This window comes from Carassius carassius, chromosome 16 (genome assembly GCF_963082965.1).
Source record: "Carassius carassius chromosome 16, fCarCar2.1, whole genome shotgun sequence".
NCBI classification, from domain to species: domain Eukaryota; kingdom Metazoa; phylum Chordata; class Actinopteri; order Cypriniformes; family Cyprinidae; genus Carassius; species Carassius carassius.
This window is the reverse complement of record NC_081770.1, coordinates 7095529-7118569: the sequence shown is the minus strand read 5'-3', so window position 1 is coordinate 7118569 and position 23041 is coordinate 7095529. Positions and strand designations below refer to the sequence as shown.

Here is a 23041-nt window from a genome sequence, read left to right as displayed (position 1 = left end):
GCTGAGAACACAGCCTGGTACTCAACCAGCAATGTCCTAACCTGTTGGGCCTCTTCCCTACTAAGCTCGGATAAATCAAGGGCATCTATTTGGCTCCGAACTGAGCTGGGAGATGAACCAGCTACTTCAATAGCCCTCAACTCAGCTACGCCCTTAGGCAAACTGACCAAATCCACCCCACGCAAATAACCTAACTGGGTACGAGCGTAAAGCAAGACATCAGTAGTGCCAACATTTACAACAGGAACGTAAACTGTACCCCCAAACACCTGGACTAACGAAGGAGATGCCAACAGTCCACCAGGTAGGCCAGAGTCGAGAGGCTCAAATAAGGCGGTACTACCAGATAAGTGATCTGAGCATGTTGCCCTGACAAACTTGGTCACACCCCCTGGAATACGCTGAACCCTCCCCTGACTTAGCTTAACAACATTCTTCACATCGGGGGGGGGCTCAACACCTGCCTGATAACACTGCTGCAAGGCTTGTAACACATGACCAGGTGCCTGAGACACGGTTGGTAACTCAAATAAAGCAGGCCCATGTTGAAAAAACAAAAGTTCGTAGCATTTGCTAATTACATTCATCCCAAGGACCCCTGGGACACTAGCACCACCAGGAGGGTCCTTTACTACAAGCACGCCGCAACCAGGTATAATCCTACCACACAAGAAAACATCCAATTCTAGATAGCCCAAATAAGGAATAGCCAACCCATTAGCAGCCTTAAGCTGAAGCCAACGGCAAGCCTGTAAACTCCCTGTCTTAAAGTGTTGCAAAAAGAAACTCTCGGTAACTGTGGACACCATAGAACCGGTGTCCAATAAACAGGACACCTTATGTCCACCCATAAGAATGTCTATATGGGGGCAAGAGGACATTAAATTGGCTGCGGTGCTCACGCTACTTACAACACAAGAGCCTATAAGGGCCCCACCCGAGCTGTGGCTCAACGGCTCGGTGGGCATTAGTTTTCCGACCCCGGTTGGGAGGGCAATGGTCTAGTACTAGAGGGGGAAGGTAAAGCTACAGAGTGAGACCGGGAGCGAAAAGGAACCCTTGCACCGTCACAATCCCTTGCAAAGTGCCCCGGACGCTGACATCTCCTACAAATTACCGGGCCATCACGGAGCGGTCTAACATGCCTCTGGTTGTTCTGAAGTAGAGCGATACTTTGGGTTAACTGATTAAGCTGATCTTGTTGTTGTTTCAGAATAGCTTTAAGATCCCCCAGTTCTGCTCCTAATGCACCATTACCCAGCATGGTAGAGGAACCCCCCTGAACCCCATACTGAAGGCCATAGACCGATGGAACAGAGTGACTACGACCCCTATGCCCCCCAGGCATGCCCTCCCCCTCCCACCTAATAGCTTCCCCTCTGACATCCAACAGGGTAACTGCGGGCTGGCGACGCACTAGTTGCTTTAACTCTCGGCGGAGTGAACAGTCGGAAACATACTCAATAAATTGGTCTCGTAATAGCACCTCAAAGTTCAACATGCCCGCTGGTGCAACACGTTTTACCAGGTCCAGAAGACGCATCAGAGCCAAAGAAAACTCATGAAGACTCTCCCCCTCTTGCTGTTTCCTGGAAAAGAAAGCCTCCTGCAACGCAACATATGATTGACAACAGCCATACAGTTCTTGCAAGATCTTAATAATGATTTCCGGGTCTCCCCGCTCTGCATCTGAACGATATTTAATTTCATCCCTGGCCTCACCTTCTAAGTGATCAACCAAAAAGAAAGCTTGATCAACAGGAGTCAAATGACGGGCTCGCATACATGCGCGTGCCTCCTCAACCCACTTGTCAATATTCATACCAGAGTTGCCTCGGAACATGGGGCACTTTCTATCCCGTGGGATAAGAACAAGTCTCTCAGTAGCAGTTACAATACCTTCCGCAGCCATACTTACAGATGGCCTTGCTGCAGTATTGTCACAAAGGGCCGGAATAGAATCCGTTGACGCGGTTGCCACCGGCTCCTGGCGCAGACGTTCATTTTCGGCTCTTAGTTGTAGCACCATGTCTCTAAGTTGTATCAGTTCATCCTCCATGACTGTAAAACAGAACACAACCAAAAAGAAGAAAGAAAAAAAAACAAACAAAAACAAAACAAAACTACACAAAAAAACTCAGGGAAGACGTTCGTTCAGAAGGGACCTCAATTAGTCCAGGGCTTGAGCATCACCTCAGAGTCAGAGTCGGCTGCTGTTTTTCAATACTCAAAAAAAAGGAAAACAAAAAAAAGGAAATAACTTCAAACAAAATGATCAATATGAGATTACAGAATCCACGTCTCTGCTTTTACAATGCAACCACCCTGCCGACTACGCCAGATTGTGACGAGAGCGGTATGATTTTTCTTGGTATAACTAAATCAAAAGAGCACAGACTACGCCACCCTGGGAATTGCACCCAAGGAAATATAAAAAGGACCCAGGTTCGGTGGTGCAGAGAAAAGACAGAGTCGCTTCATCCAATGAATTAATGGTTTTATTTAAAAGGAAAAATATCCCACTAGCACCATTTGTTTGTAATATAAATAACTGGCAAGTTTATTATAACAATACACAATATATCAAATGTTAAAAGAACATTCCTCCAGGCATCGCTGATTTTCAAGCACTGAATAACATTAAACCAAACAAAAATGTATGTACCGTCCCCACAAAATAAAACAAACAAGAAAAATTATTACTACAAAAAGAATGTAACGGCAAGGCTTAAGCTCCCGTTAGGGGTGGCAAGCTAGCTGTAAACAATTGTGCTCTCAACCATTTATGTGTGCACGGCAAACTACATATGAAGAGGTGCTCAAACCCTGGTGCTCCAACCTCACAGCAAATGTGTTCACCCAGGTGACTAGCCTCCCCCTCGGCACACTCAGCCTTGACTCGAAACAAAGAAAAAGAAACAAAAAAAAAGATTAGTAGGGAAGATACACATACAAGATAATCACATCAATCACAATTATGATGATTGATCAGATCAGGTGGTACACAGGTGATAAATAATCGGTCCAACCTCATTTGCAGTGAGGACCCCAAAATACTCGATGGATGACCGTTAGATAGACACTAATATAGCACCACACGGCACTACGGCCCAAATCACACTGATCAGTCCAACTCAATTACAGAAATAACAGTAACCCAAACCATAAAATTAAATCAAAAACACACAGCGACTATTAAAGTCATGAAAAACCTAACAAAATAATTATTCACGAAGGACAAAAGAAAAAACTAGTCATAGAAAAACAGCAGCACGAACTGAATGAAATCACGTGGTACGCGGAAGACTGCAAAACAAAACATAACAATCAGACAAGGATCTACTCCAATCGTCAATACAAAACATTACTAAATCATACGTACCCCGCGAGAATAACACACACATCACGGATCACACATCACGATGTCAGGATGCCCTCGCGAAATGTTCCACTAAAACACACAATAACCCCCATTAAACTTGACTAACCCCATACAACCCACATCACAACAGATCGTGATCGCCGTCATACCTCAAAGCTTTCTATGAGTGCTCGACGCAACTCCCAGGGTACGCAGACGAAACGGTTACAGCAACCCTTCAAAGATAAAAACAGTCTAAACACTTTAAAACCACACGAAACCGTGCATAACCTCCGTCGCTTACCTGGACTATAGTGAAACCGGAAGAGGGGCGGGTGTGACCAAGCCTACATTCTAGGGCTTCTTGTCTAACCATTTAAATACGCTGGCCCTGATTACCTCATCCACCCATTCCCATATAAGGGCAATGACGAACAGAAACAGGAAAGGGGAAATCCCCTGCTGCTACAATTATAATATTCAGTTTTTTTGCCCCTTTTTGTACTTTGTAGATGCCACCCAAGAAGAAAAAAGGGGACATAAGAAGCTTTTTCATAAAGCAGAGTCAGAGTGTAACGTTAAGTAGGCAAAATAACAAGCTAGCCACACAAATAAACTAGCAGTAGTGACTGACCAGGCTTTCAAATGCAGATTCTACTGTGGAAAATAGTATTAACTGGTGATAGTACGTGTTACCCAGGATGATAGAATACTACGTTAGCAAGTAACTGAATGTCAATTAGCCTTTACCTTAACTTAGAATCTTTCAGTCAACATAAACGCGAGTGTACTGGAGGGTAAATAGTGTTTATAATAGAAAAAGGTTATTATATTTATTTATTTAGATTTGTTTCCTTGTGGCAGAGTATTTTTTGTTAGTGTAAATACTAATGTACTTAATAATTTATGTTAATAAAACGTTTGGTTGTTCAGCATTACACAGTCTCAGGTTTTTATTTTTATTTTTTGAGAGTGCATTTTTTAGATTATACAGTTATACTAGCTCTTTAGGGACAGTATACAGGATGGTATATCAGGGTCAGGACACAATATAATGAGATGAAGTAGATTCACTTCTGTAATGTGATATTCTGTATTGCCAACAGTCTGAAATAAAGAAGGAAATCACCATTAAATCACTTTTATCTTATAACATAATAATTCTGGGGTGGGGGAGGGGGTGGTTGGGGGTGTCCCGGGGTGTCCCCACCAAAGCTGAGACCAAACCTATGCCCCCTGTGTATGTAAATATATATGATGATATATTTTAATTTCCATTTGACTGGAATGCAATCCACTCAAGTGTCTCCCGTCGCTCCAGAGCATCACTCACAATCTGTGTGCCGCTCTTTGAAAAGTGGAGACCACAGTCCCCGAAGCTCGTTCATTACCAAGTAGATGCAGTACGATCCACATTGTTGATCCGCTGAATTAGTACACAGTAAAAAAATTGTCAATTCAATACTTAAAGTGTCGATTTTGACACTACTAAAGATCACATATGGTCCAAATCTATCTAGTGTTAAAAGTACACTGTTCGTGGTGTTGAATTTTTATTGTTAATCTAGCACCTTATAGTGTTGAAAAATGACACTCCAAATGTAAAGTGTAACACTCTGGGGTATTTAACACCCCTGGTGTTGTTTTATGTGTAATTAATAAAGTACTCTTTTCAGTGCAAAATCCTGCTGTATGGTGTTCATGTACAAGATTAGGCATAAAATCAAGAGTCTTCAGACAGATATATACATTTCAACATTTATTGAACAAATGGGCAAAGTGGTAACTTTAAAAGTATATATCAGATGTGTAGAGGTTAATAAGTTACATTCATTAAGTGTTGCACAGAAACAAAGTACTTAATAAAACACAACATCATCAAATATACCTAGACATAAACAAATATGACGTGTAGATCTGAGTTGTGTAGCATCCATGAATGATGTTCCTCGTTGTCCCATCAGCGAGCAGGTATGGCTGTGTGGTCTCTTCTCTGCATCAAGCTGTTCTTGTTAGTGCCTGTAGATAAAAAATAAAAGTAACAGTCAAGGTCAGCTCTCCAACTGATTTTATTTATATTAGTTTTTTCATATACAACCCATCTGGCAATATTTTGAGGCAGACAATAGGTAGTGACAGAAATCTCCAAAATGTACCTTTTTGAAGATGTTTGTCAATTTGACAGGATGAAATTTTTCCAGGTCCCTTGCAGCCTTGTGATGATGGTGTAATTAAATGAAGTCGGAGACCAATTGATGCAATATCGCTGTCCAATTCTAGATAGCAGATATGACAAAATCAGTAAAAAAATGCATGAACACAGAATATAGATACAGCACGAATATAGATATTCTGGTTGCACTTTATTTTACAGTACGTGTACTAACATGTACTTATAGTGTACTTACAGTGTATTTATCTAAGAAAGTTCTGGTAACACAAGGTAACTACATGGGGTAGGGTTAGGTTAAGGGGTAGTTTCAGGGTTAGTACCTAGTTGCTACATAGTTATTGTAATTACTATAGTATGTACATGAGGAACAGGACTGTAAAATAAAGTGCTACAGATATTCTTATTCTGAATTGTAGTCTCACCTTAGACAATCGGTTTCTTCCTCCTTTACAGCTGAATCAGAGGTCGTTTGGGTCCTTGAAGGTCTTGGGAGAAGCAGGAACTTGGCTTCTTGGAAAAAAAAAAAAAAATTCATGACAACATCACTCTCAGGAACCATTCTGCTCAGTTGATCACACAGTGGCTCTGTTCACAAGCTGGCATTAGCACGCATCTTGGGCAACACATATGGCCATATACTTTTATTAAAGGGTTCATTTAAAAAATGAACATTTCATCAGTTTACTCAGCCTTTTGTTAAATTTGTAACACAACTGAAGATGTTTTAATAGAATATAAGATTTCTGTCCCTTGAATGACGCCCATGCAACTACCACTTTAATACTTCATAAACTTCATAAAGAGAACTAATCCATAAAAAGAAGTAATCCATACGTATCATGTGGTTTAGTCCAAATTTTCTGTTTATGTTCCCTGATCAATATTTTAATGTGAAAAAAAGTAATTCTGTTCATTGTAAAGTGATCGAGTCTCTTCAGAAAGTTTGGACTAAATCACTTGATTCATTTGGACTAGTTTTATGATCTCTTTTTGAATTCTTGAAGTATTAAAGTGGTAGTTGTGTAGACTGTCGATGGAAGGAAATTACCTCATTCAAAATATATTCATTTGTGTTTGGAAAATGAATGCAAGTCTTGCAGGTTTAGAATGACAGAGTGAGAAATGATGACAATTTATCATTTTTGGGTCAACTTACTTCTGGCTTCTATTTCTCTATTAAAACTTAACTTTGTATATACAGAAACATTTAGGACATTATTTAACCCAAAATAGCATGCCATATGAATTGATAGAGTACATGCACGCTATGGCAGTGGACACTAAAGGAAACTGAAAGACTGATGGATTTACAGTTTCACCTACACTGTAAAAAAAGTACTGTAGAATTTACAGGATTTTACTGGCAAAAAAGTTGCCAATAAAATCCTGTAAAAATGATGTTAATTGCTGTAAAATGGATTACAGGAAATTACTGCAAAAGCAAATTACAGTTAATTGCTGTTCACTGTAAAAAAAAAAAAAAGTAGTAGTAAAAAAAGAGCAGTGTTCATCATTTATGCTGCGGCGCCCGGGGAGCAGTTGGTGGTTCAGTGCCTTGCTCAAGGACACCTCAGTCATGTTATTGCCGGCCCGAGTTTCGAACCCACAACCCTAGGGGTAGGAGTCAAACTCTCTAACCACTATGCCACAACTTTATATTGTTCAAATATTGTAAATAAATACAAGACCATAACACGGGTCAAATAACTTTTTTTTTATTATTGGAAGTTTGTGTCCAAAGCACAGTGTATGTGAAATACAGTAGTTTGTAGTATTTTTTTACAGTAACGTTGAATTTAACTTGTAGTTTATTTTACAGCAATATTTTGTAATTTCACTAAAGTACAGTATTTACCTGGCAAAAAAGTTGCCAATAAAGTCCTGTAAATATACTTTACAGCAATATTTTGTAATTTCACTAAAGTACAGTATTTTTCCTGGCAAAAAAGTTGCCAATAAAATCCTGTAAATACCCCTAAATACAATATGATGTTGTAATAATTTAACATTGAAACTGCTTTAAAGAATAATTTTAACAGTAAACTATAAAATATGTATATAAATGCATTATCATCTTAATACATTTACAAATGAATAAAAATGAATAAAGTCAATGATGTTGCAAATAAGTATTTATTAAAACTGGCAGAAAGACATTGCAAGGCTTTTACTGGTAAAATAAAAATGTCAGTCTTTCAACAGTTAAAATCTTATTATAAAAATAACATTGCATCACAAATAACTACAAATACATGTTAAAAAAAATAAGCCATACTCAGAGTAGAACATTAACTTTCTATAAAAATGAAGGTCAATCAACAGAATTTGTATAATTTTTGTAAAAAAAAATGTTTTAAAGGAAATTATTAAAATACAATGCTGGAATCAACACTAAATCACAAATTCTGTTGTTTGAGCTTATGTTCCATTAAATTAAGAATATTCCTGCAAAAGACAATTTAATAAATACATACTGAAATTCCATCAACTTTCTGAGATGAGCACACACATGAGGGTTGTTCCTTTTCTCTGAGACTTTTCCACTTGTTTTGCCTCTATGTAGGGCTGGGCGATATATTGAACGATATGATCATGCGCATCTAATCAGTAAAGCTGCTTCCGTGATCACAGCTAAAATCGCCATCACATAATTGGAGTGGCATTTAATAGACAGCAGAGGTGGCACTTTCAAGTCACAAGCAAGTCTTCAAGTCATATCCAAGTCCTCAAAGGGTTAAAGTTAATAAGATAATTAAGTGACTAATTAAATGATGATTGTACATTAGTGATGAACTTCTGCTGTTAACAATCAACATCACTGAAGTAAAGCGAAACACAAGAACTACAACTGAATTTAGCCACAGCCTTCAACTGAAAAGAAAAAAAAAAAAAAAAAACACTATGCCACCATAATTGTGGTCAGGGTTTGCTTTAGGTAGTGTCTTGACCCTTTTATTAATTCAAAGCAATTTGATTCAAAACAATTTCAATATTGTTTTCGCAACAAACATGTATGCATTGCTGAATCAAACCTTGTAGTAACAGAAGATCTTATGCTTTTTCTGCTTACAACTCATGTTGACTTAGACATCGTGAGATAGTCTTCTTTGGATTGTTGACTGACATTCAGCTTTTACCAGAGTTAGGACTTTCAAGTCACAAGCAAGTCTTCAAGTCATATCCCAAGTCCTCAAAGGGTTAAAGTTAATGAGATAATTAAGTGATTAAGTGATGATTGTGCATTAATGATGAACACCTGATGTTCTTGAGAATTACAGAGGATCAGATGTTGATGTTTTATTGGTTAAAGTGATGCAACCATAATGGAGATCAGTGTTTGCTTTAGTGGGGCTCTTGACCCTTGACTGTCATGTTAGATCTCTTTATGTAGTATTGCATGAGGTGCTGTAAAGCAGAGAGAAGACATTAATCTGTATGTGATAGGTGGTCAGATTACAATGAAATTAACATTAGCTCTATTTAAGTTTGGCATAATCAACCCAGTAAAACTACACTATAGAAAAAAAAATTAAGTAAATTTTAAATCTACTAAATGCATACAAAATTAGAAAAACTGTATTCTGTAGACACACACAGACATCAAGAACCAGCATATGACTCTCAACAGTGGTGACAATAAACAAAATGTTGCATGCTGGGTAAAACCTTAGTAAAAACTCCCGTCATGCACTGCAGTATGAAAAACTGTCACCACTGTTGAGGATCGTGTGATAAGTGTGTTTGTCTAAAAACCTGAACTGATTGTCTCCTTTTGTGTCTTTCAACATTGAAGCATTGTGATTCTTTTTTTACTTCAGTTCAGTAATAGCTGAGTGTCAGTCTACTATCCAAAGATAAACACAATTTCATCCAGAATCAGAATCAGAAAGAGCTTTATTGCCAAGTATGCTTGCGCATACAAGGAATTTGTTTTAGTGACATAAGCTTCCAGTAAACAGACACACAACAACACACAGAAAAAAAAAAAAAAAAAAAAAAAAAAAAAAAAAAAATTACGGGAGAATTACAAATTGGCAAATAAATAAGTGTATAAACAATTGTGCTATAAATGATAATGGAATAGGATCGAGTGAGATGCAGGAATGTTCTAGGATGGAGGGGTAACAAATAAATATAAGGATATTGCACATTTTTGCATAAGCATAAGTTTAAGTGGGAAACATTTAACTGTTCATGAGGTAGATTGCCTGGGGGAAGAAACTATTCTTGTGCCTTGCTGTTCTTGTATTTGCGGCTCTGAGGCGCCGGCCAGATGGCAAAAGTTCAAAGATGGGGTGACTTGGATGTGAGGGATCCAGAGTGATTTTCTGAGTCCTTTTCCTCACTCTGGATGTGTACAGTTCTTGGAGGGTGGGCAGGGGAGCACCAATAATCCTTTCAGCAGTCCGAACAGTTCTCTGTAGTCTTCTGATATCTGATTTTGTAGCTGAACCAAACCAGACAGTAATTGAAGTACACAGGACTGACTCAATGACGGCTGAGTAGAACTGTTTCAGCAGCTCCTGTGGCAGGTTAAACTTCCTCAGCTGGCGAAGGAAGTACAACCTTTGTTGGGCTTTTTTCACAATGGAGCCAATGTGATTGTCCCACTTCAGGTCCTGAGAGATGGTGGTTCCCAGGAATCTGAATGACTCCACTGCAGTCACAGTGCTGTTCATGATGGTGAGTGGGGAAAGTGCAGGGGGGTTTCTCCTAAAGTCCACAGTCATCTCCACTGTTTTGAGCGTGTTCAGCTCCAGGTTGTTGAGACTGCACCAGACAGCCAGCTGCTCAACCTCCTGTCTGTAAGCAGACTCGTCACCGTCCTGGATGAGGCCGATGACTGTAGTGTCGTCTGCAAACTTCAGGAGCTTGACAGAGGGGTCTTTAGAGGTGCAGTCGTTGGTGTACAGGGAGAAGAGCAGAGGGGAGAGAACACATCCCTGAGGGGCACCAGTGTTGGTGGAGCAGCTGTTTGACATGAATTTCCCCAGTCTCACTAACTGTTGCCTATCTGTCAGAAAGCTGGTGATCCACTGACAGATAGAGCTAGGAACAGAGAGCTGGGTCAGTTTGGTCTGGAGGGTTGTTGGGATGATGGTGTTGAAAGCCGAACTAAAGTCCACAAACAGGATCCTCACATAAGTCCCTGTTTTGTCCAGATGTTGCAGGATGAAGTGCAATGCCATGTTGATTGCATCATCCACGGACCTGTTTGCTCGGTACGCAAACTGCAGGGGGTCCAGTAAGGGTCCAGTGATGTCCTTCAGATAAGCCAGAACCAGTTTTTCAAACGACTTCATGACGACAGACGTTAGAGCCACAGGTCTGTAGTCGTTAAGTCCTGTTATCTTGGGTTTCTTTGGAATGGGGATTATGGTGGAGCGTTTGAAGCAGGAAGGCACTTCACACAACTCCAGAGATCTGTTGAAGATCTGTGAAAAGATGGGGGCCAGCTGGTCAGCACAGATTTTCAGACAGGCTGGTGTAACGCCATCTGGGCCTGGTGCTTTTCTTCTTTTGTTTTTCTTGAAGACCTGGCGCACATCATCTTCACAGATTTGAAGAGCAGGAGGTATGGAGAGGGGGATTGCAGGAGGTGTTAATGGTTGTGCAGGGAGATGGTCAGAGTGGGTGTTGGGGGTTTCAAATCTACAATAAAACTCATTCAGGTCGTTAGCAAGTCGTTGATTAGCCTCAGTGCAAGGGGATGGTGTCTTGTAGTTTGTGATGGCTCTCAGTCCTCTCCAAACTGAAGTAGAGTCGTTGGAAGTAAACTGGTCTTCCAACTTTTTAGCATAGGTCTTTTTAGCCGCTCTAATCTCTTTGTTCAGTGTGTTCCTGGCCTGATTGTACAAGACCCTGTCCCCATTTCTGTAGGCATCCTCTTTGGCCTGACGAAGGTGTCTGAGTTTTACTGTAAACCATGGCTTATCATTGTTGAATGTTAAATAAGTCCTGGTAGGAATGCATATATCCTCACAGAAACTAATATAGGATGTTACAGTCTCTGTGAGTTCGTCCAGATCGGTGGTAGCAGCTTCAAAAACGCTCCAGTCTGTGATGTCAAAACAAGATTGTAAATCCTGCTCTGTTTCGCTGGTCCATCTCTTCACAGTCTTTACTACAGGTTTAGCAGATTTAAGTTTCTGCTTGTAGGTCGGTATAAGATGAACCAGACAGTGATCAGAACGTCCCAAAGCTGCTCGTGGAACAGAGTGATATGCATCCTTTATTGTGGTGTAACAGTGATCCAGTATATTACTGTCTCTGGTGGGACAGGTAACATGCTGTCTGTATTTTGGCAGTTCACGGGAGAGATTGGCTTTATTAAAGTCCCCAAGAATGATTAAAACAGAGTCCGGGTGTTGTTGTTCTGTGTCTGTGATCTGATCAGCGAGTTTCTGTAAAGCTGAGCTCACATGTGCTTGAGGAGGGATGTAAACACTCACCAGAATGAGCGAATGAAACTCCCGCGGCGAATAGAACGGCTTGCAGTTGATAAACTGCGTTTCTAGATCAGGACAGCACATCTTCTTTAACACAGTTACATCTGTACACCACCGTTCATTGATGTAAAAGCATGTCCCGCCGCCGCGCGATTTCCCCGTTGATTCTGCTTCGCGGTCTGCTCTGAACAGCTGAAAGGCCGGCAGATGGAGCGCGCTGTCCGGTATGGCGTCATTCAGCCAGGTTTCCGTGAAACACAGAGCAGCAGAGTGAGAGAAATCCTTATTTGTCCGAGAGAGCAAAAGGAGTTCGTCCGTTTTGTTGGGTAGAGAGCGGAGATTTGCGAGATGGATGCTAGGCAACGGCGTTCGAAATCCGCGCTTCCTGAGTCTGACGAGCGCTCCCGCTCGCTTTCCCCGTCTGCGCGTCCTGAAGCGCTTGATCAGCGCCGCTGCTCCTCCGATAACAATGTTCAGTAAAACGTCTGTATAATAGAAATCCGGAAAAATATCATGTGGTGTGTTCTGCCGAATGTTCAGCAGTTCATCCCTGGTGAAACTGATCGTGTTTGTTAAACAAAAAACAGGAAAAACGAACAAAAACAGTACAAACACTGGAGAGCCAAGCACTGAAGCAGCCATGTGCGGCGCCATCTTGGATTGATGTTCATGATGTTCAGTCATCATGAGTTACAAGCAGAAAAGGCATAAGATCATCTGTTACTGCAAGGTTTGACTCAGCAATGCATACATGTTTGTTGCGAAAACAATATTGCAATTGTTTTGAATCAAATTGGTTTGAATTAGTAAAAGAGTCAAGACATTACTTAAAGCAAACCTTGACCACAATTATGGTGGCATAGTGTTTTTTTTTTTCTTTTACTTTTTTTTTTTTCATTTGAAGGCTGTGGCTAAATTCAGTTGTAGTTCTTGTGTTTCTCTTTACTTCAGTGATGTTGATTGTTAACAGCAGATGTTCATCACTAATGCACAATCATCATTTAATTAGTCACTTAATTATCTCTTTAGCTTTAACCCTTTGAGGACTTGAATATGACTTGAAGACTTGCTTGTGACTTGAAAGTCCCACCTCTGATAGACAGAGCCGTAGATCGCTGACAAGCCACTCCATATCGCGTTCATTATCGAAGGCGATTCATCTGCGATAATGAACGCGATATGGCGTGGCTTGTCAGCGATCTACGGCTCTGTCTATTAAATGCCACTCCAATTATAAGCAGGTGATGGAGATTTTAGCGGTGATCACGGAAGCAGCTTTACTGATTAGATGCGCATGATCATATCGTTCGATATATCGCCCATCCCTACCTCTATGTGTCCGTCTTGTATCCAGTGAGTGTTGTGATTCCAAGAAAACATCTGCACATAAAAACAAGCAAAAGCATCAGGATAAAGTTATGTATCAAATGAAACTAGCTCAATAAAATAAATGTCAAAATGCCACTTATACAATACAATCAGCATTTACCAGTACTTAAAAGGTTACTCCACCCCAAAATGAAAATCTTGCCTTTAATCACTTACCTCCATGTTGTCCCAAACCGTAAAAGCTTTGTTCGTCTTCGGAACCCAATTTAAGATATTCTGGATGAAAACCGGGAGTTTATGTGTGCCGTTAAGCTTGTTTTGATGTTGAACGAAACGTTAATATAATCAGAATCAGTCTTGCGTTTCGATGCTTCCTCAGTCTTTTTTTCTGTTTTTTTTTTCTTTTTTTAAAATCAGGCTAACTTGTCCAGTCGGGGATATAAAGATGTCTTTCACTTATTATAGTAAGGCGTCACATCAATATGGGACAGTTGAACACATATAAACAAATGAACAAATATAAACAAATAAAATTTCACATATTGTGCTGTTCGTCAGTTATTCGACAGATAGTAGTTACTATGACAATCGTTCGCATTGGGCTTTATGATAAAAGTTAGGTAAACACTGCTTTAAATCCTCTAAATAAGAAAATGTAACTTCCAAAAATCGAAAATTTAACACTCTGAGTGTGGACTCATATAAACACTGAAGCAGTGTTAAAAGTAACACTGAAGCAGAGTTGAAGTTAATGAGATAATTAAGAAGTTAATTGAGTTATGATTGACCATTATTGAAGACACCTGATGTTAACAAGCAGAATCACCAAACGAGAAAATCACAATGTGTGTGTCACCATTATAGTGGTCAGTGTTTGCTTTAGTTGGTATCTTGACCCTTCAGTTATTAACTTTAGATTTTGTGTGTCTGTGGTAACTGAATCGTAACATACAGACAGACCACAGCCAAGGCAATCTTATGGACTTGATTGTGGTTTGGACTAATTGTCATTGAGTTACCTGATTGGCTGAGTTTGGGTTTCTTTACTTTGTACATAAACTAGGTGGATAAAAAAGTGATCCAGCATTTCTGGCATAATATGAAATGTTTTTAAAAGTTAGTTCTACATAAAAAAAAACAGTTGTTTAGTTCAGACACACAGACATCGAGAATCAGTGTGAGCATCACAACAACGGTGACCATCAAAAAAGCATGTTGTAGCCAATAAAAACTCATCCATGGCTCCCATCATGCATTGCGGCATGAATAAATTATGAGCTTTTTTAGTATCTAGTTTTGTGATGTTCAGAGTTCATCTGTTTATCTGAATATGCTGTTTGTCACTGTTGTTGAGATTCATATGCTGATTTTTGTTATCTGTGGGTGCCTAAAATGAAAACTCTTCAACAAAAAGAAAAAAAATCAAAATCACAGTATCACAAGAGACGCTTACAAAATGTATAGAAAATACAGACTCTTTTGTTGTGGAATCAAAGCTGTTACAATCAACAATGAGCGATAATAAGAGAAGAGCCTGTAAATGAGTTCAGTGATTAAGGTAAAGCAACAATTACATTAAAACATAATTATCACCACCCGATGATTTTTGCTCTTGGCTTGACACACAAATCTGAAAATTAAGAAGTTACAAGCCAAGATCCCAACAAAAGCAAACACTGACCGCTATAATGGTGACACACAAATTGTGATTTCCTCGTTTGGTGAGTCTGCTTGTTAACAATAATGGTCAATCATAACTCAATTAACTTCTTAATTATCTCATTAACTTCAGCTCTGCTTCAGTGTTACTTTTAACACTGCTTCAGTGTTTATATGTGTCCACACACTGGGGATTTTGTTGTGTAACTATGCTATGATAGCAATTCCCAGTTTACTGCACAGAAGTTACCAAGGCCACTTGTCTAAATGTCAGGATAGGAGGCTATTGTGACATGATATCACTTATACATTATAAGTATATATTAGTGTAAAAAGCAGGAACTACTGTGACAACACCTGCTTGTAAATGAATTAGAGTTGATGTGGAAATATACTGTTAACAACTGTAAAACCTTATTTGACCCATACTGCATTTCGAATTACAGCTGCATCTTGTAAAATGTTTATACAGTAAAATTCTGTAGAAATTTGCTGTAGAAACTATAGCAATTTTTTACAGTGTACCTTTAACTAACTTTCATGATACTTGCATAAACGTAATTGTCTTAAGAAAAACATGATGATAGCGTGTTTGTGTCTTGACGCAGATATAATGACATGACATACATGATATTCAGCGCTGAGAACAAGCAATGCAAGACAGTGGCGAATAGAAGTTTTTAAATGTGCTGTAATTTCAGAGTTTTGCATTAGATAATGTCAATCAAATGACTGGTAAATGTTCCGCGTTATAGCAGCTCTGTCCGCAGAAAGACTGCACATCTGCACTAATTTGTTAGCGTGTAATGTTTAACAGTCCCACTATTACCATTTCAAAGCATGGAAACTGCGTAATACCACACTATGTGCTTTCAAAACAAATACATTTGTCTAATTTGAGCAGAAAACCTACCGAATGTAACTGAGCTGCTTCAGTCTTCAGCACCAGACTCCAGTAAAACCAGGCCTTGGTGGGAACAGAGGCGAGTGGATGTCAAAAAACCTAACTGAAAGAAGTGTAAAGCATATAATGTTATAACACAAAAAGTACATATGTAAGCACCAATTCGGCGGGTTTTTTATTTCACACTTTCAGTGTAAAAGTTAAATTACACCATATAACAACACTGAACATGAGTACTGTTTAACACTTTTGACTGTTAATTCAACTCTTTGGGAATGAATAACTTTTAACACTGCAAATATTACACTGCTGATTTTACTGTTTAATTAGTTGGTAGTTTGTTTTTGTCAGTAATGACTCTGTCTTCTTAAAGTGTTGTATAAAGTATCTATGTTCTTAGAATTAGAATGTCTAATCAAATTATTGTACCTGATCCAATCTAATACATATAACACCAAATACACTGTAGTTCTCGCTTTGTAGACAAAAAATAAAATAAAATAAAAAAATGCCTTCACAAAAAAGAAGACAGAGAGAGAAAGAGCGAAGGGGGGCTTACTAAAGGCAGATCAACATTACAAACATGAATACAAAGCTCCAGCAAGTGAGCAGGTAAATCATACAGAATATTTAGCAGTTTGTCACACATTAATTCTTGTAATGCATAATATTTTATCAAAACCATATTAATAGTAGGCATATAAATAATTAAAAAAGTAATATAAATGTTCTAAATTAGTTGTTTATTAGTATATACTATAGATTTATGCTGTAAAATATTAAATTAAATGTCTAATACTTATAGGGGAGAGTGGAATAAGATTAGCCATTGTTTACTAATGTAGTCCTCAAGATAAGGGGAAATGATGCAGCAACTGAATAAAAAATATCCTTTCCTAATAAATGTATTTCTATTATTTTAAATGATCAGAATGTATCTATGAAAAAGGGTTTAAAAAATATGGCTTCTTTTACAAAAGTGTTCCCATGGCTCAGTTTGTCCTGGGTTTGGGTAAGTTGACGAGAGTCGAGTTAGTAGATAAGATGCACCATGAACGTCTGATGGAATCAGATTCAAAACCATGTGAAATAAATAATTTAAAAACAAATTTAATAATTTCCTTTTACAGACAGTTATTTTTATTTTCTTTAACTTTAACAACATGGAAACAACCAAATGAAGTTTAAATTTCAATATGTAATTATTTGCATTTCTGAAACAATATGGTGAACCAAATGTGTAGCCTTCCTAAAAAAAGACTAAACAGAGAGTTTGTTGGTCAATAGTGATTACAGGTGGAAATATATTTTTATATATTTGTATGTGTTTTCATAGCAATATCTGGCAACACTGCCAAAACTTAAACTGATAATCAAAAGAGCCCACAGACATGTTATTGCTGACAGGATACCACATCCGGTAAGGCAAACACAGAAAAGAAAAAAAAACAACAACACACATTGTGATATTATCTGTCAGAAACATTATCAACGCTATCAAAACAGTAGCATATAACACTTGTGCAGAGATCTGTAGAACAAGAATGTTGTTTTGGGACTAAATGCATCACTATAAAAAAAATAGATAAACTTATTGCTGGTAACCCATATGGAAAAGAAACAGAAAAAACTTGTAAGAATTTCCTATTGCCTACAATAGTAAATGTTTATGTTTTATATGCATTATATGTCTTATGAGAGTTATATGTCTCATATTATGATTTACTCATGAAAGTGGCCACTTTCGCATTTTTCTCATACAACGTAATTATATGAATTAAGTATGAATCAAACAAACAATATATATGCTGTTTATAAGGATAGTACATGGCAAAGTATGTTTTTCGTATATGTTCCATATCATTTTTTGCATTTTTAATTACTATGTAAAACATGTCTTAGTTATAAAGACATATACAATTTATATATTAATATTTACAATTACATACATCTTTCTTGTGCGTAAAGTGTATCTAATTTAAACATAACCTATGCTTTCTTTATATGTTTTTTATAAGTTTGTTATATGTCAGCCAAGTAACATGTCCATGTATGTATAAAAGCATATACTTTTTATATATGAATATATACCATTCTATATAGGTTTTTTGTATGTAATGTCTATTAATATTTTCATGTAAACTATGCTGTCTTCATGTTTTTTAAATAAAATTCTTACGTCAGACAATGAACATAGCAGCATTAAAAACATACTTTTTATGTATAAAATAATTTTATAATTTCATATGAGTTTCTACAGTCAAAAACATTTGATGAAGCAGAGTTAAAACTGGCAAGGGTTTGGTCAACACCCAGATCAACTACTTTCTACCACACAATGACATAAATGCAGTCCGAATACATCTGTAATATTAAAAACAAAGCTGCTAGGATATCTTTTCAATAGTCTTTATTAACAGTTAAACTCTTCTGTGATTACAGTACTGACAGCAGTAAACCCTAATCCCAAGAACAATTTGTTTTCAAATATTAGATTTAAATGAACTTGTGACTACATAGAAATATCTTTCACAATTTGATATTTTCACACACTACAAGCCTGCATACAAACCTGAGGAGCACATGCGTATCCTATTCCTATTCTAACATGGGAACAGTGTCACCAACAACTAAACATTGTCAATACAAACAGGTGTATTCACATTCAAGGAACGAGGCATGGGGCTTAAGTGCAATCAATCGCTCTGAGCATAATGCTAATATTGCCTATACTGTTTACTTAGATATTTTGAGTATACTCGATTTTGAAATTGCAAAGTACACAAACAAAAAAACATAGAATGTAAACTTAAAATGCCTTAATGGCTTACATATATGCCAGTTTGTTCTTCTGCACACTGGATACCTCAGAATAAACAGGCACTTTAAGCAGTAAATACTTTCAGTAGACAGTAGTCAGAACCTGTTTTGCCCCAGGGCCAAGGACTATGTGACACACCTGTGTGAAACTCAGAGCAAACAAAACAGTTTAATGTGGAGCTGTGTACACACCAGCATTTTTACTTTTTGACCGGAGTTCTGTAATCTTGGCATTGATCGTACTTCCAATGCTGGAAAGCTGGGTCCCTGGCCACTTCTCAAGAGTTGCACCTAAACATGAACAAAAAAACAATGCAAAAATTATTACAGTAGGCTGGAATCAGGAAACACACAAAAGCAGATACTATTGGTCAAACACCCATTAAAAAGAAGAAAACATACTGTAAATGGCATCCAATTTATTTTTGTCTAATGGTTGACGAGCCTCTCCTCCGCCTCGTTTGTTCCCCCGAAGATTGCTCACCAGCAGTATTTCCACTGGAAAGACTGCGGTGAGCAGATGCCTCACAAAGACTGTTGCCGAATTGGCATTGATGGCATAGGCCCACGCCAGTTTCTCAACCATGACTCCGGTCCCAGGATGGATCTCAACCTGGACACAAGGTGAGCATTAAAGTTTAAAATACCAGTATGTCTGACTTCTTCAGCCCAACAGACTTTAGACATATAAGCACATTAGATCTGCCATACTCATTACTTTACACTGTAATTACTTGTTTAATGAAATGTATGGGGTTGATTGTTTTTATGTGGTTTGTGGGACGCTTTGGCAATATTGTTGTTACATTCATGCCAATAAAGCAAATTTTAATTGAATTGAATTGAATTAAAAGCAAGTCTGGCAAGCAGTATATCTATTTTATATGCTGTATTTATTTATTCTTTAAAAAACAATTACCTTAGAAGACTGGGAGGCAGTCAGGGATGGAGACACAGATGTGGAACTGGACAGCGTAGATCTGGGGAGGGACAGCGAAGTGGCACATGGAGAACTGGACCTGGACTGCGGAGACCCTGGAAGGGCCGGTAATGCTTTGGTAGGCTCCACCCTGGATCTCTTAGGAGGTGCAGCCGAATCTATTATATTCCTCAAGCTCAGTAGGAGTCCTGGCACATCTAGACACAGTACATCAAAAACAAATAATCCATTATTATCACTCCTTTAGGACAATACAGCCAATTCAGCCTACAGTCATTTAGAGAAAGGTTTATTACTTGTCTGATGGTTCAGTATTTGATATGAATCAATGATACCTTGAAGAACAATCTCCTTCAACTTCGCGTTCTCTTCTTTCAGGTCCTTGATCTCCTGCTTTAATTCAACCACAGTCTGAGTCAGACTGTTGTGATTATCTGAAGAAGGCTGTGATTGACCGTATAGCCTAAGAAACTCTTCTGCAGGGTCTATCCTCCTGGGAGCCTTTGACTTCTGGGTGTCAAGAGAAAAAAACAAAACCAAAATAAAAAGACAGCTATTGCTGGTGTTAAGCAACCATTATGTACAAGACAATCAATATCAAGAATCCTTACAGATTTAGCTAGATAGTAATGCCTATTACACAATAGTGCCAACTCCTTACACATTGTACCACTGGGAAATATGGTCATTGCATAGGAGCTAAAAGTAAATTAACGTCACCTTTGCTTGCTGAGACTGAGTTTCAATATCAGTTGAGCAATCTGAATCATCCCCATATTTTTGGGGGGCCACTGAGGCCCTCTTTGTCAGCTCTGTAGGTTCTTCTTCCTTCAGCAGTGAGTTCAGTTTACGGATTGTCTCAAAACGAGTAGCTAGAAAACAAAAGCAAATAGAGTTATACTCAAACAGCTGATTACACCAGATCACCCTCTTGTAACACTAAGACTGAAAATATACGTGAAGTTAGTGATGTGTTGTGTGCTCCAAAATAAGTGCAAGCACTGCATGCATGCTCTGTATGCATTGCTCATATACTTGTATACTTGCACACCCTATGTATACTCTACGCAAATATTCAGGGGGTTATGCATAAGGTATACATGACACCTGACATAAACAACTATTCAAAAAGCTTTATTCAACCTGGTTTCAACTGTCAAAGTATTATTATCTCATCTCATTTTTAACATAGTTACATTTTTAGTTCATTTTTGACATAGTTGTCAGATGACATACTGATTGTGGCACTTACAGTGTCAAAACCACATAGTACTTGTGTTTGTGTGAATTAGAGTAAGTTAGTAACTCTTAACTTACCACTAACAAAAATGACAGTGCCTCTGTAGTGAGGCCAGCCTCCTCGTTGTTTCCTCCCATGGCGCCATTCAATTACGGCTGAGTAGGTGGCAAAGGGATTCCCATCCTGGTCCATCTTGGAATCATCATACCCCCTTATGGCATCAGTTTTTATGTCACTGAGCTTCCCAAAATCCTCCCCTTCACTCCACCGCACCACTGCAAACTTCCTCTCCATGTGTTCTAAAGTTATCAAATAAATAAAAATCATTGTTTTGCTTAGCAATCAATAAATGACTGGCAGACAGAAACTGTTATTAAGCTAACATTTAACATCAGTATTCTGACAAAAAACACTTCTAATATTAGGTATCTGCAGGGTTAGGCAAGTTATATTTAAGACTTTATTGCCACTCAAAATGAAATTTAAGACCCATTTTGAATATATTGTGATACACAATTCTGTTGTCTAAATTGATAATATCAAGCACATATTAAACATATTTCTTTCTAAATTTGATTTGAAATATCCAAAGGAATATAATCTGAAAATTGCAGATTAGGTTATTGATAGGTTGAGTGATTTAGATAGATTTAGATAAAGGTGAGCAGATAATGTGATATGTCTTTATAATTCTTGTGATATTAATTTCGTTCATATAACGTTAGCCCAGTCCTACCTGACAGGTGCTTCTATAGCCTACAACCAACCAGAAAGGGTCCGGTGTTTCCTATTAACAGACAGTAACGTTAGAGAAATACTGAAAGCACATTAACGTTAACTGTAATACTGACTACAAAATGTCCTTGAACATGAATATTTTGGCCAAAGGCAGTGCAACCAAATGTAGTAAACATATAAATAATCATTCTATTTACTGGTTTGAAAACCTTAGAATCAAAAACAAAGGTTCTGTAATATTGACATGAAAATAAAATGTTGGAGACCAACTATTTATGCAGACATTGAAAAAATGTTAACTTTGCCATGTTATCTTTGCCTTCTGCCAATGCGTTAACTTACTGGATCTGTTATAATCTAAGACTCATCCAACGTTACACTTGTGTTATTATCATATAAATATTATTAAAAATAAGGATAATTAACGGTAACTTAACTAATCTTGCTAAAATGCACTACTTTGGGTAATATAAACTGAAAGTGACTGTGCAGCTAACTTAATTTAGCTAACTAACGTTACAACTGTAACATGTAATGTTAAACCAGTTAACGTTCGCCATTAAAAAAATCAGTTGTTACTTAAATAAATGTATTTCAAATTTAAGCTCAAACATTGAAGCTTAAATCGTAATGTTAACCCTAGATTTACCAAACTATGTCGTCTGTTGGCCGTTCGTCGGTCGTGATTCAAAAGATGCCTTCTTTTTCAACCTTCTAACGTACTTTTTCCCTCCATACGGTGTTCTGCAGTGTACTAGCTCTCTCTCTCTCTCTCTCTCTCTCTCTCTCTCTCTCTCTCTCTCTCTCTCTCGCCATCTATCCAGAGCCGTTGAAAATCATATTTAAAGGCTCTGCATCTATCTATCTAGCGGCCCTGCGCATGCGCATTACCCACAACCTCGCACTGCTCTGTAGTCATTATTTTCGAGGAACGGGAACGTTAGCTACCTGAAGTTTCCGGTAACTTTCTGTAAAATGGTCACATCGAGTTGACAATGACATTAGCTAGCTTCACCAGCAACCCTAATAGACATTAATACTGGTAACTATGTCGAAAAGAAAGCACAACGTTACTGCTAACACGAAAGAAAAGGTTTGGTTGAGAGAAAATGTTCCTATACGTACTTTGACAAGATGGAAAAAAAGGTTTGTAATTACACCTGTTTCCTAAACCAGCTCGTAACTTCTGGTTAAAGGAGAACTCCGGTCAATTTTAACATTGAGCTCATTTTTTTGTAAATTTGGAGTGCTGTCAGTACAGAGAACAACGACAAAAATCGATGTTTCCTACACCGTGTTATCATCTTTTTAAAATTTACACCCTGTTGACTTCAATGGGCACGTTTAAACCTGTATTAATAAAATTGATGTTAATTCTGCCCGCGAAAATACCTGAAAAACTTCAGTCGAAGTTTTCGGTCGAAGTCC

At 38.1% G+C, this 23041-nt stretch overlaps 1 protein-coding gene across 2 annotated transcripts; it reads right to left on the bottom strand.

The window, feature by feature from the left end:
* Positions 1-18442: 18442 nt before the first annotated feature.
* On the bottom strand, positions 18443-21305 carry LOC132160274 (uncharacterized). Of its 2 annotated transcripts, none has more exons than XM_059570022.1 (6): positions 20953-21305; positions 20356-20507; positions 19971-20145; positions 19609-19832; positions 19098-19272; positions 18443-18986 (listed from the first exon to the last, which is right to left on the bottom strand). In XM_059570022.1, exons 1-6 carry the CDS (start codon positions 21200-21202, stop codon positions 18865-18867), a joined length of 1098 nt encoding a protein of 365 aa, XP_059426005.1. In that variant the 5' UTR covers positions 21203-21305; the 3' UTR covers positions 18443-18864. The 2 variants fall into 2 exon arrangements, with proteins under 2 accessions (XP_059426005.1, XP_059426004.1); XM_059570021.1 differs by having other exon boundaries at positions 19098-19308; positions 19615-19832.
* Between the last annotated feature and the right edge of the window lie 1736 nt (positions 21306-23041).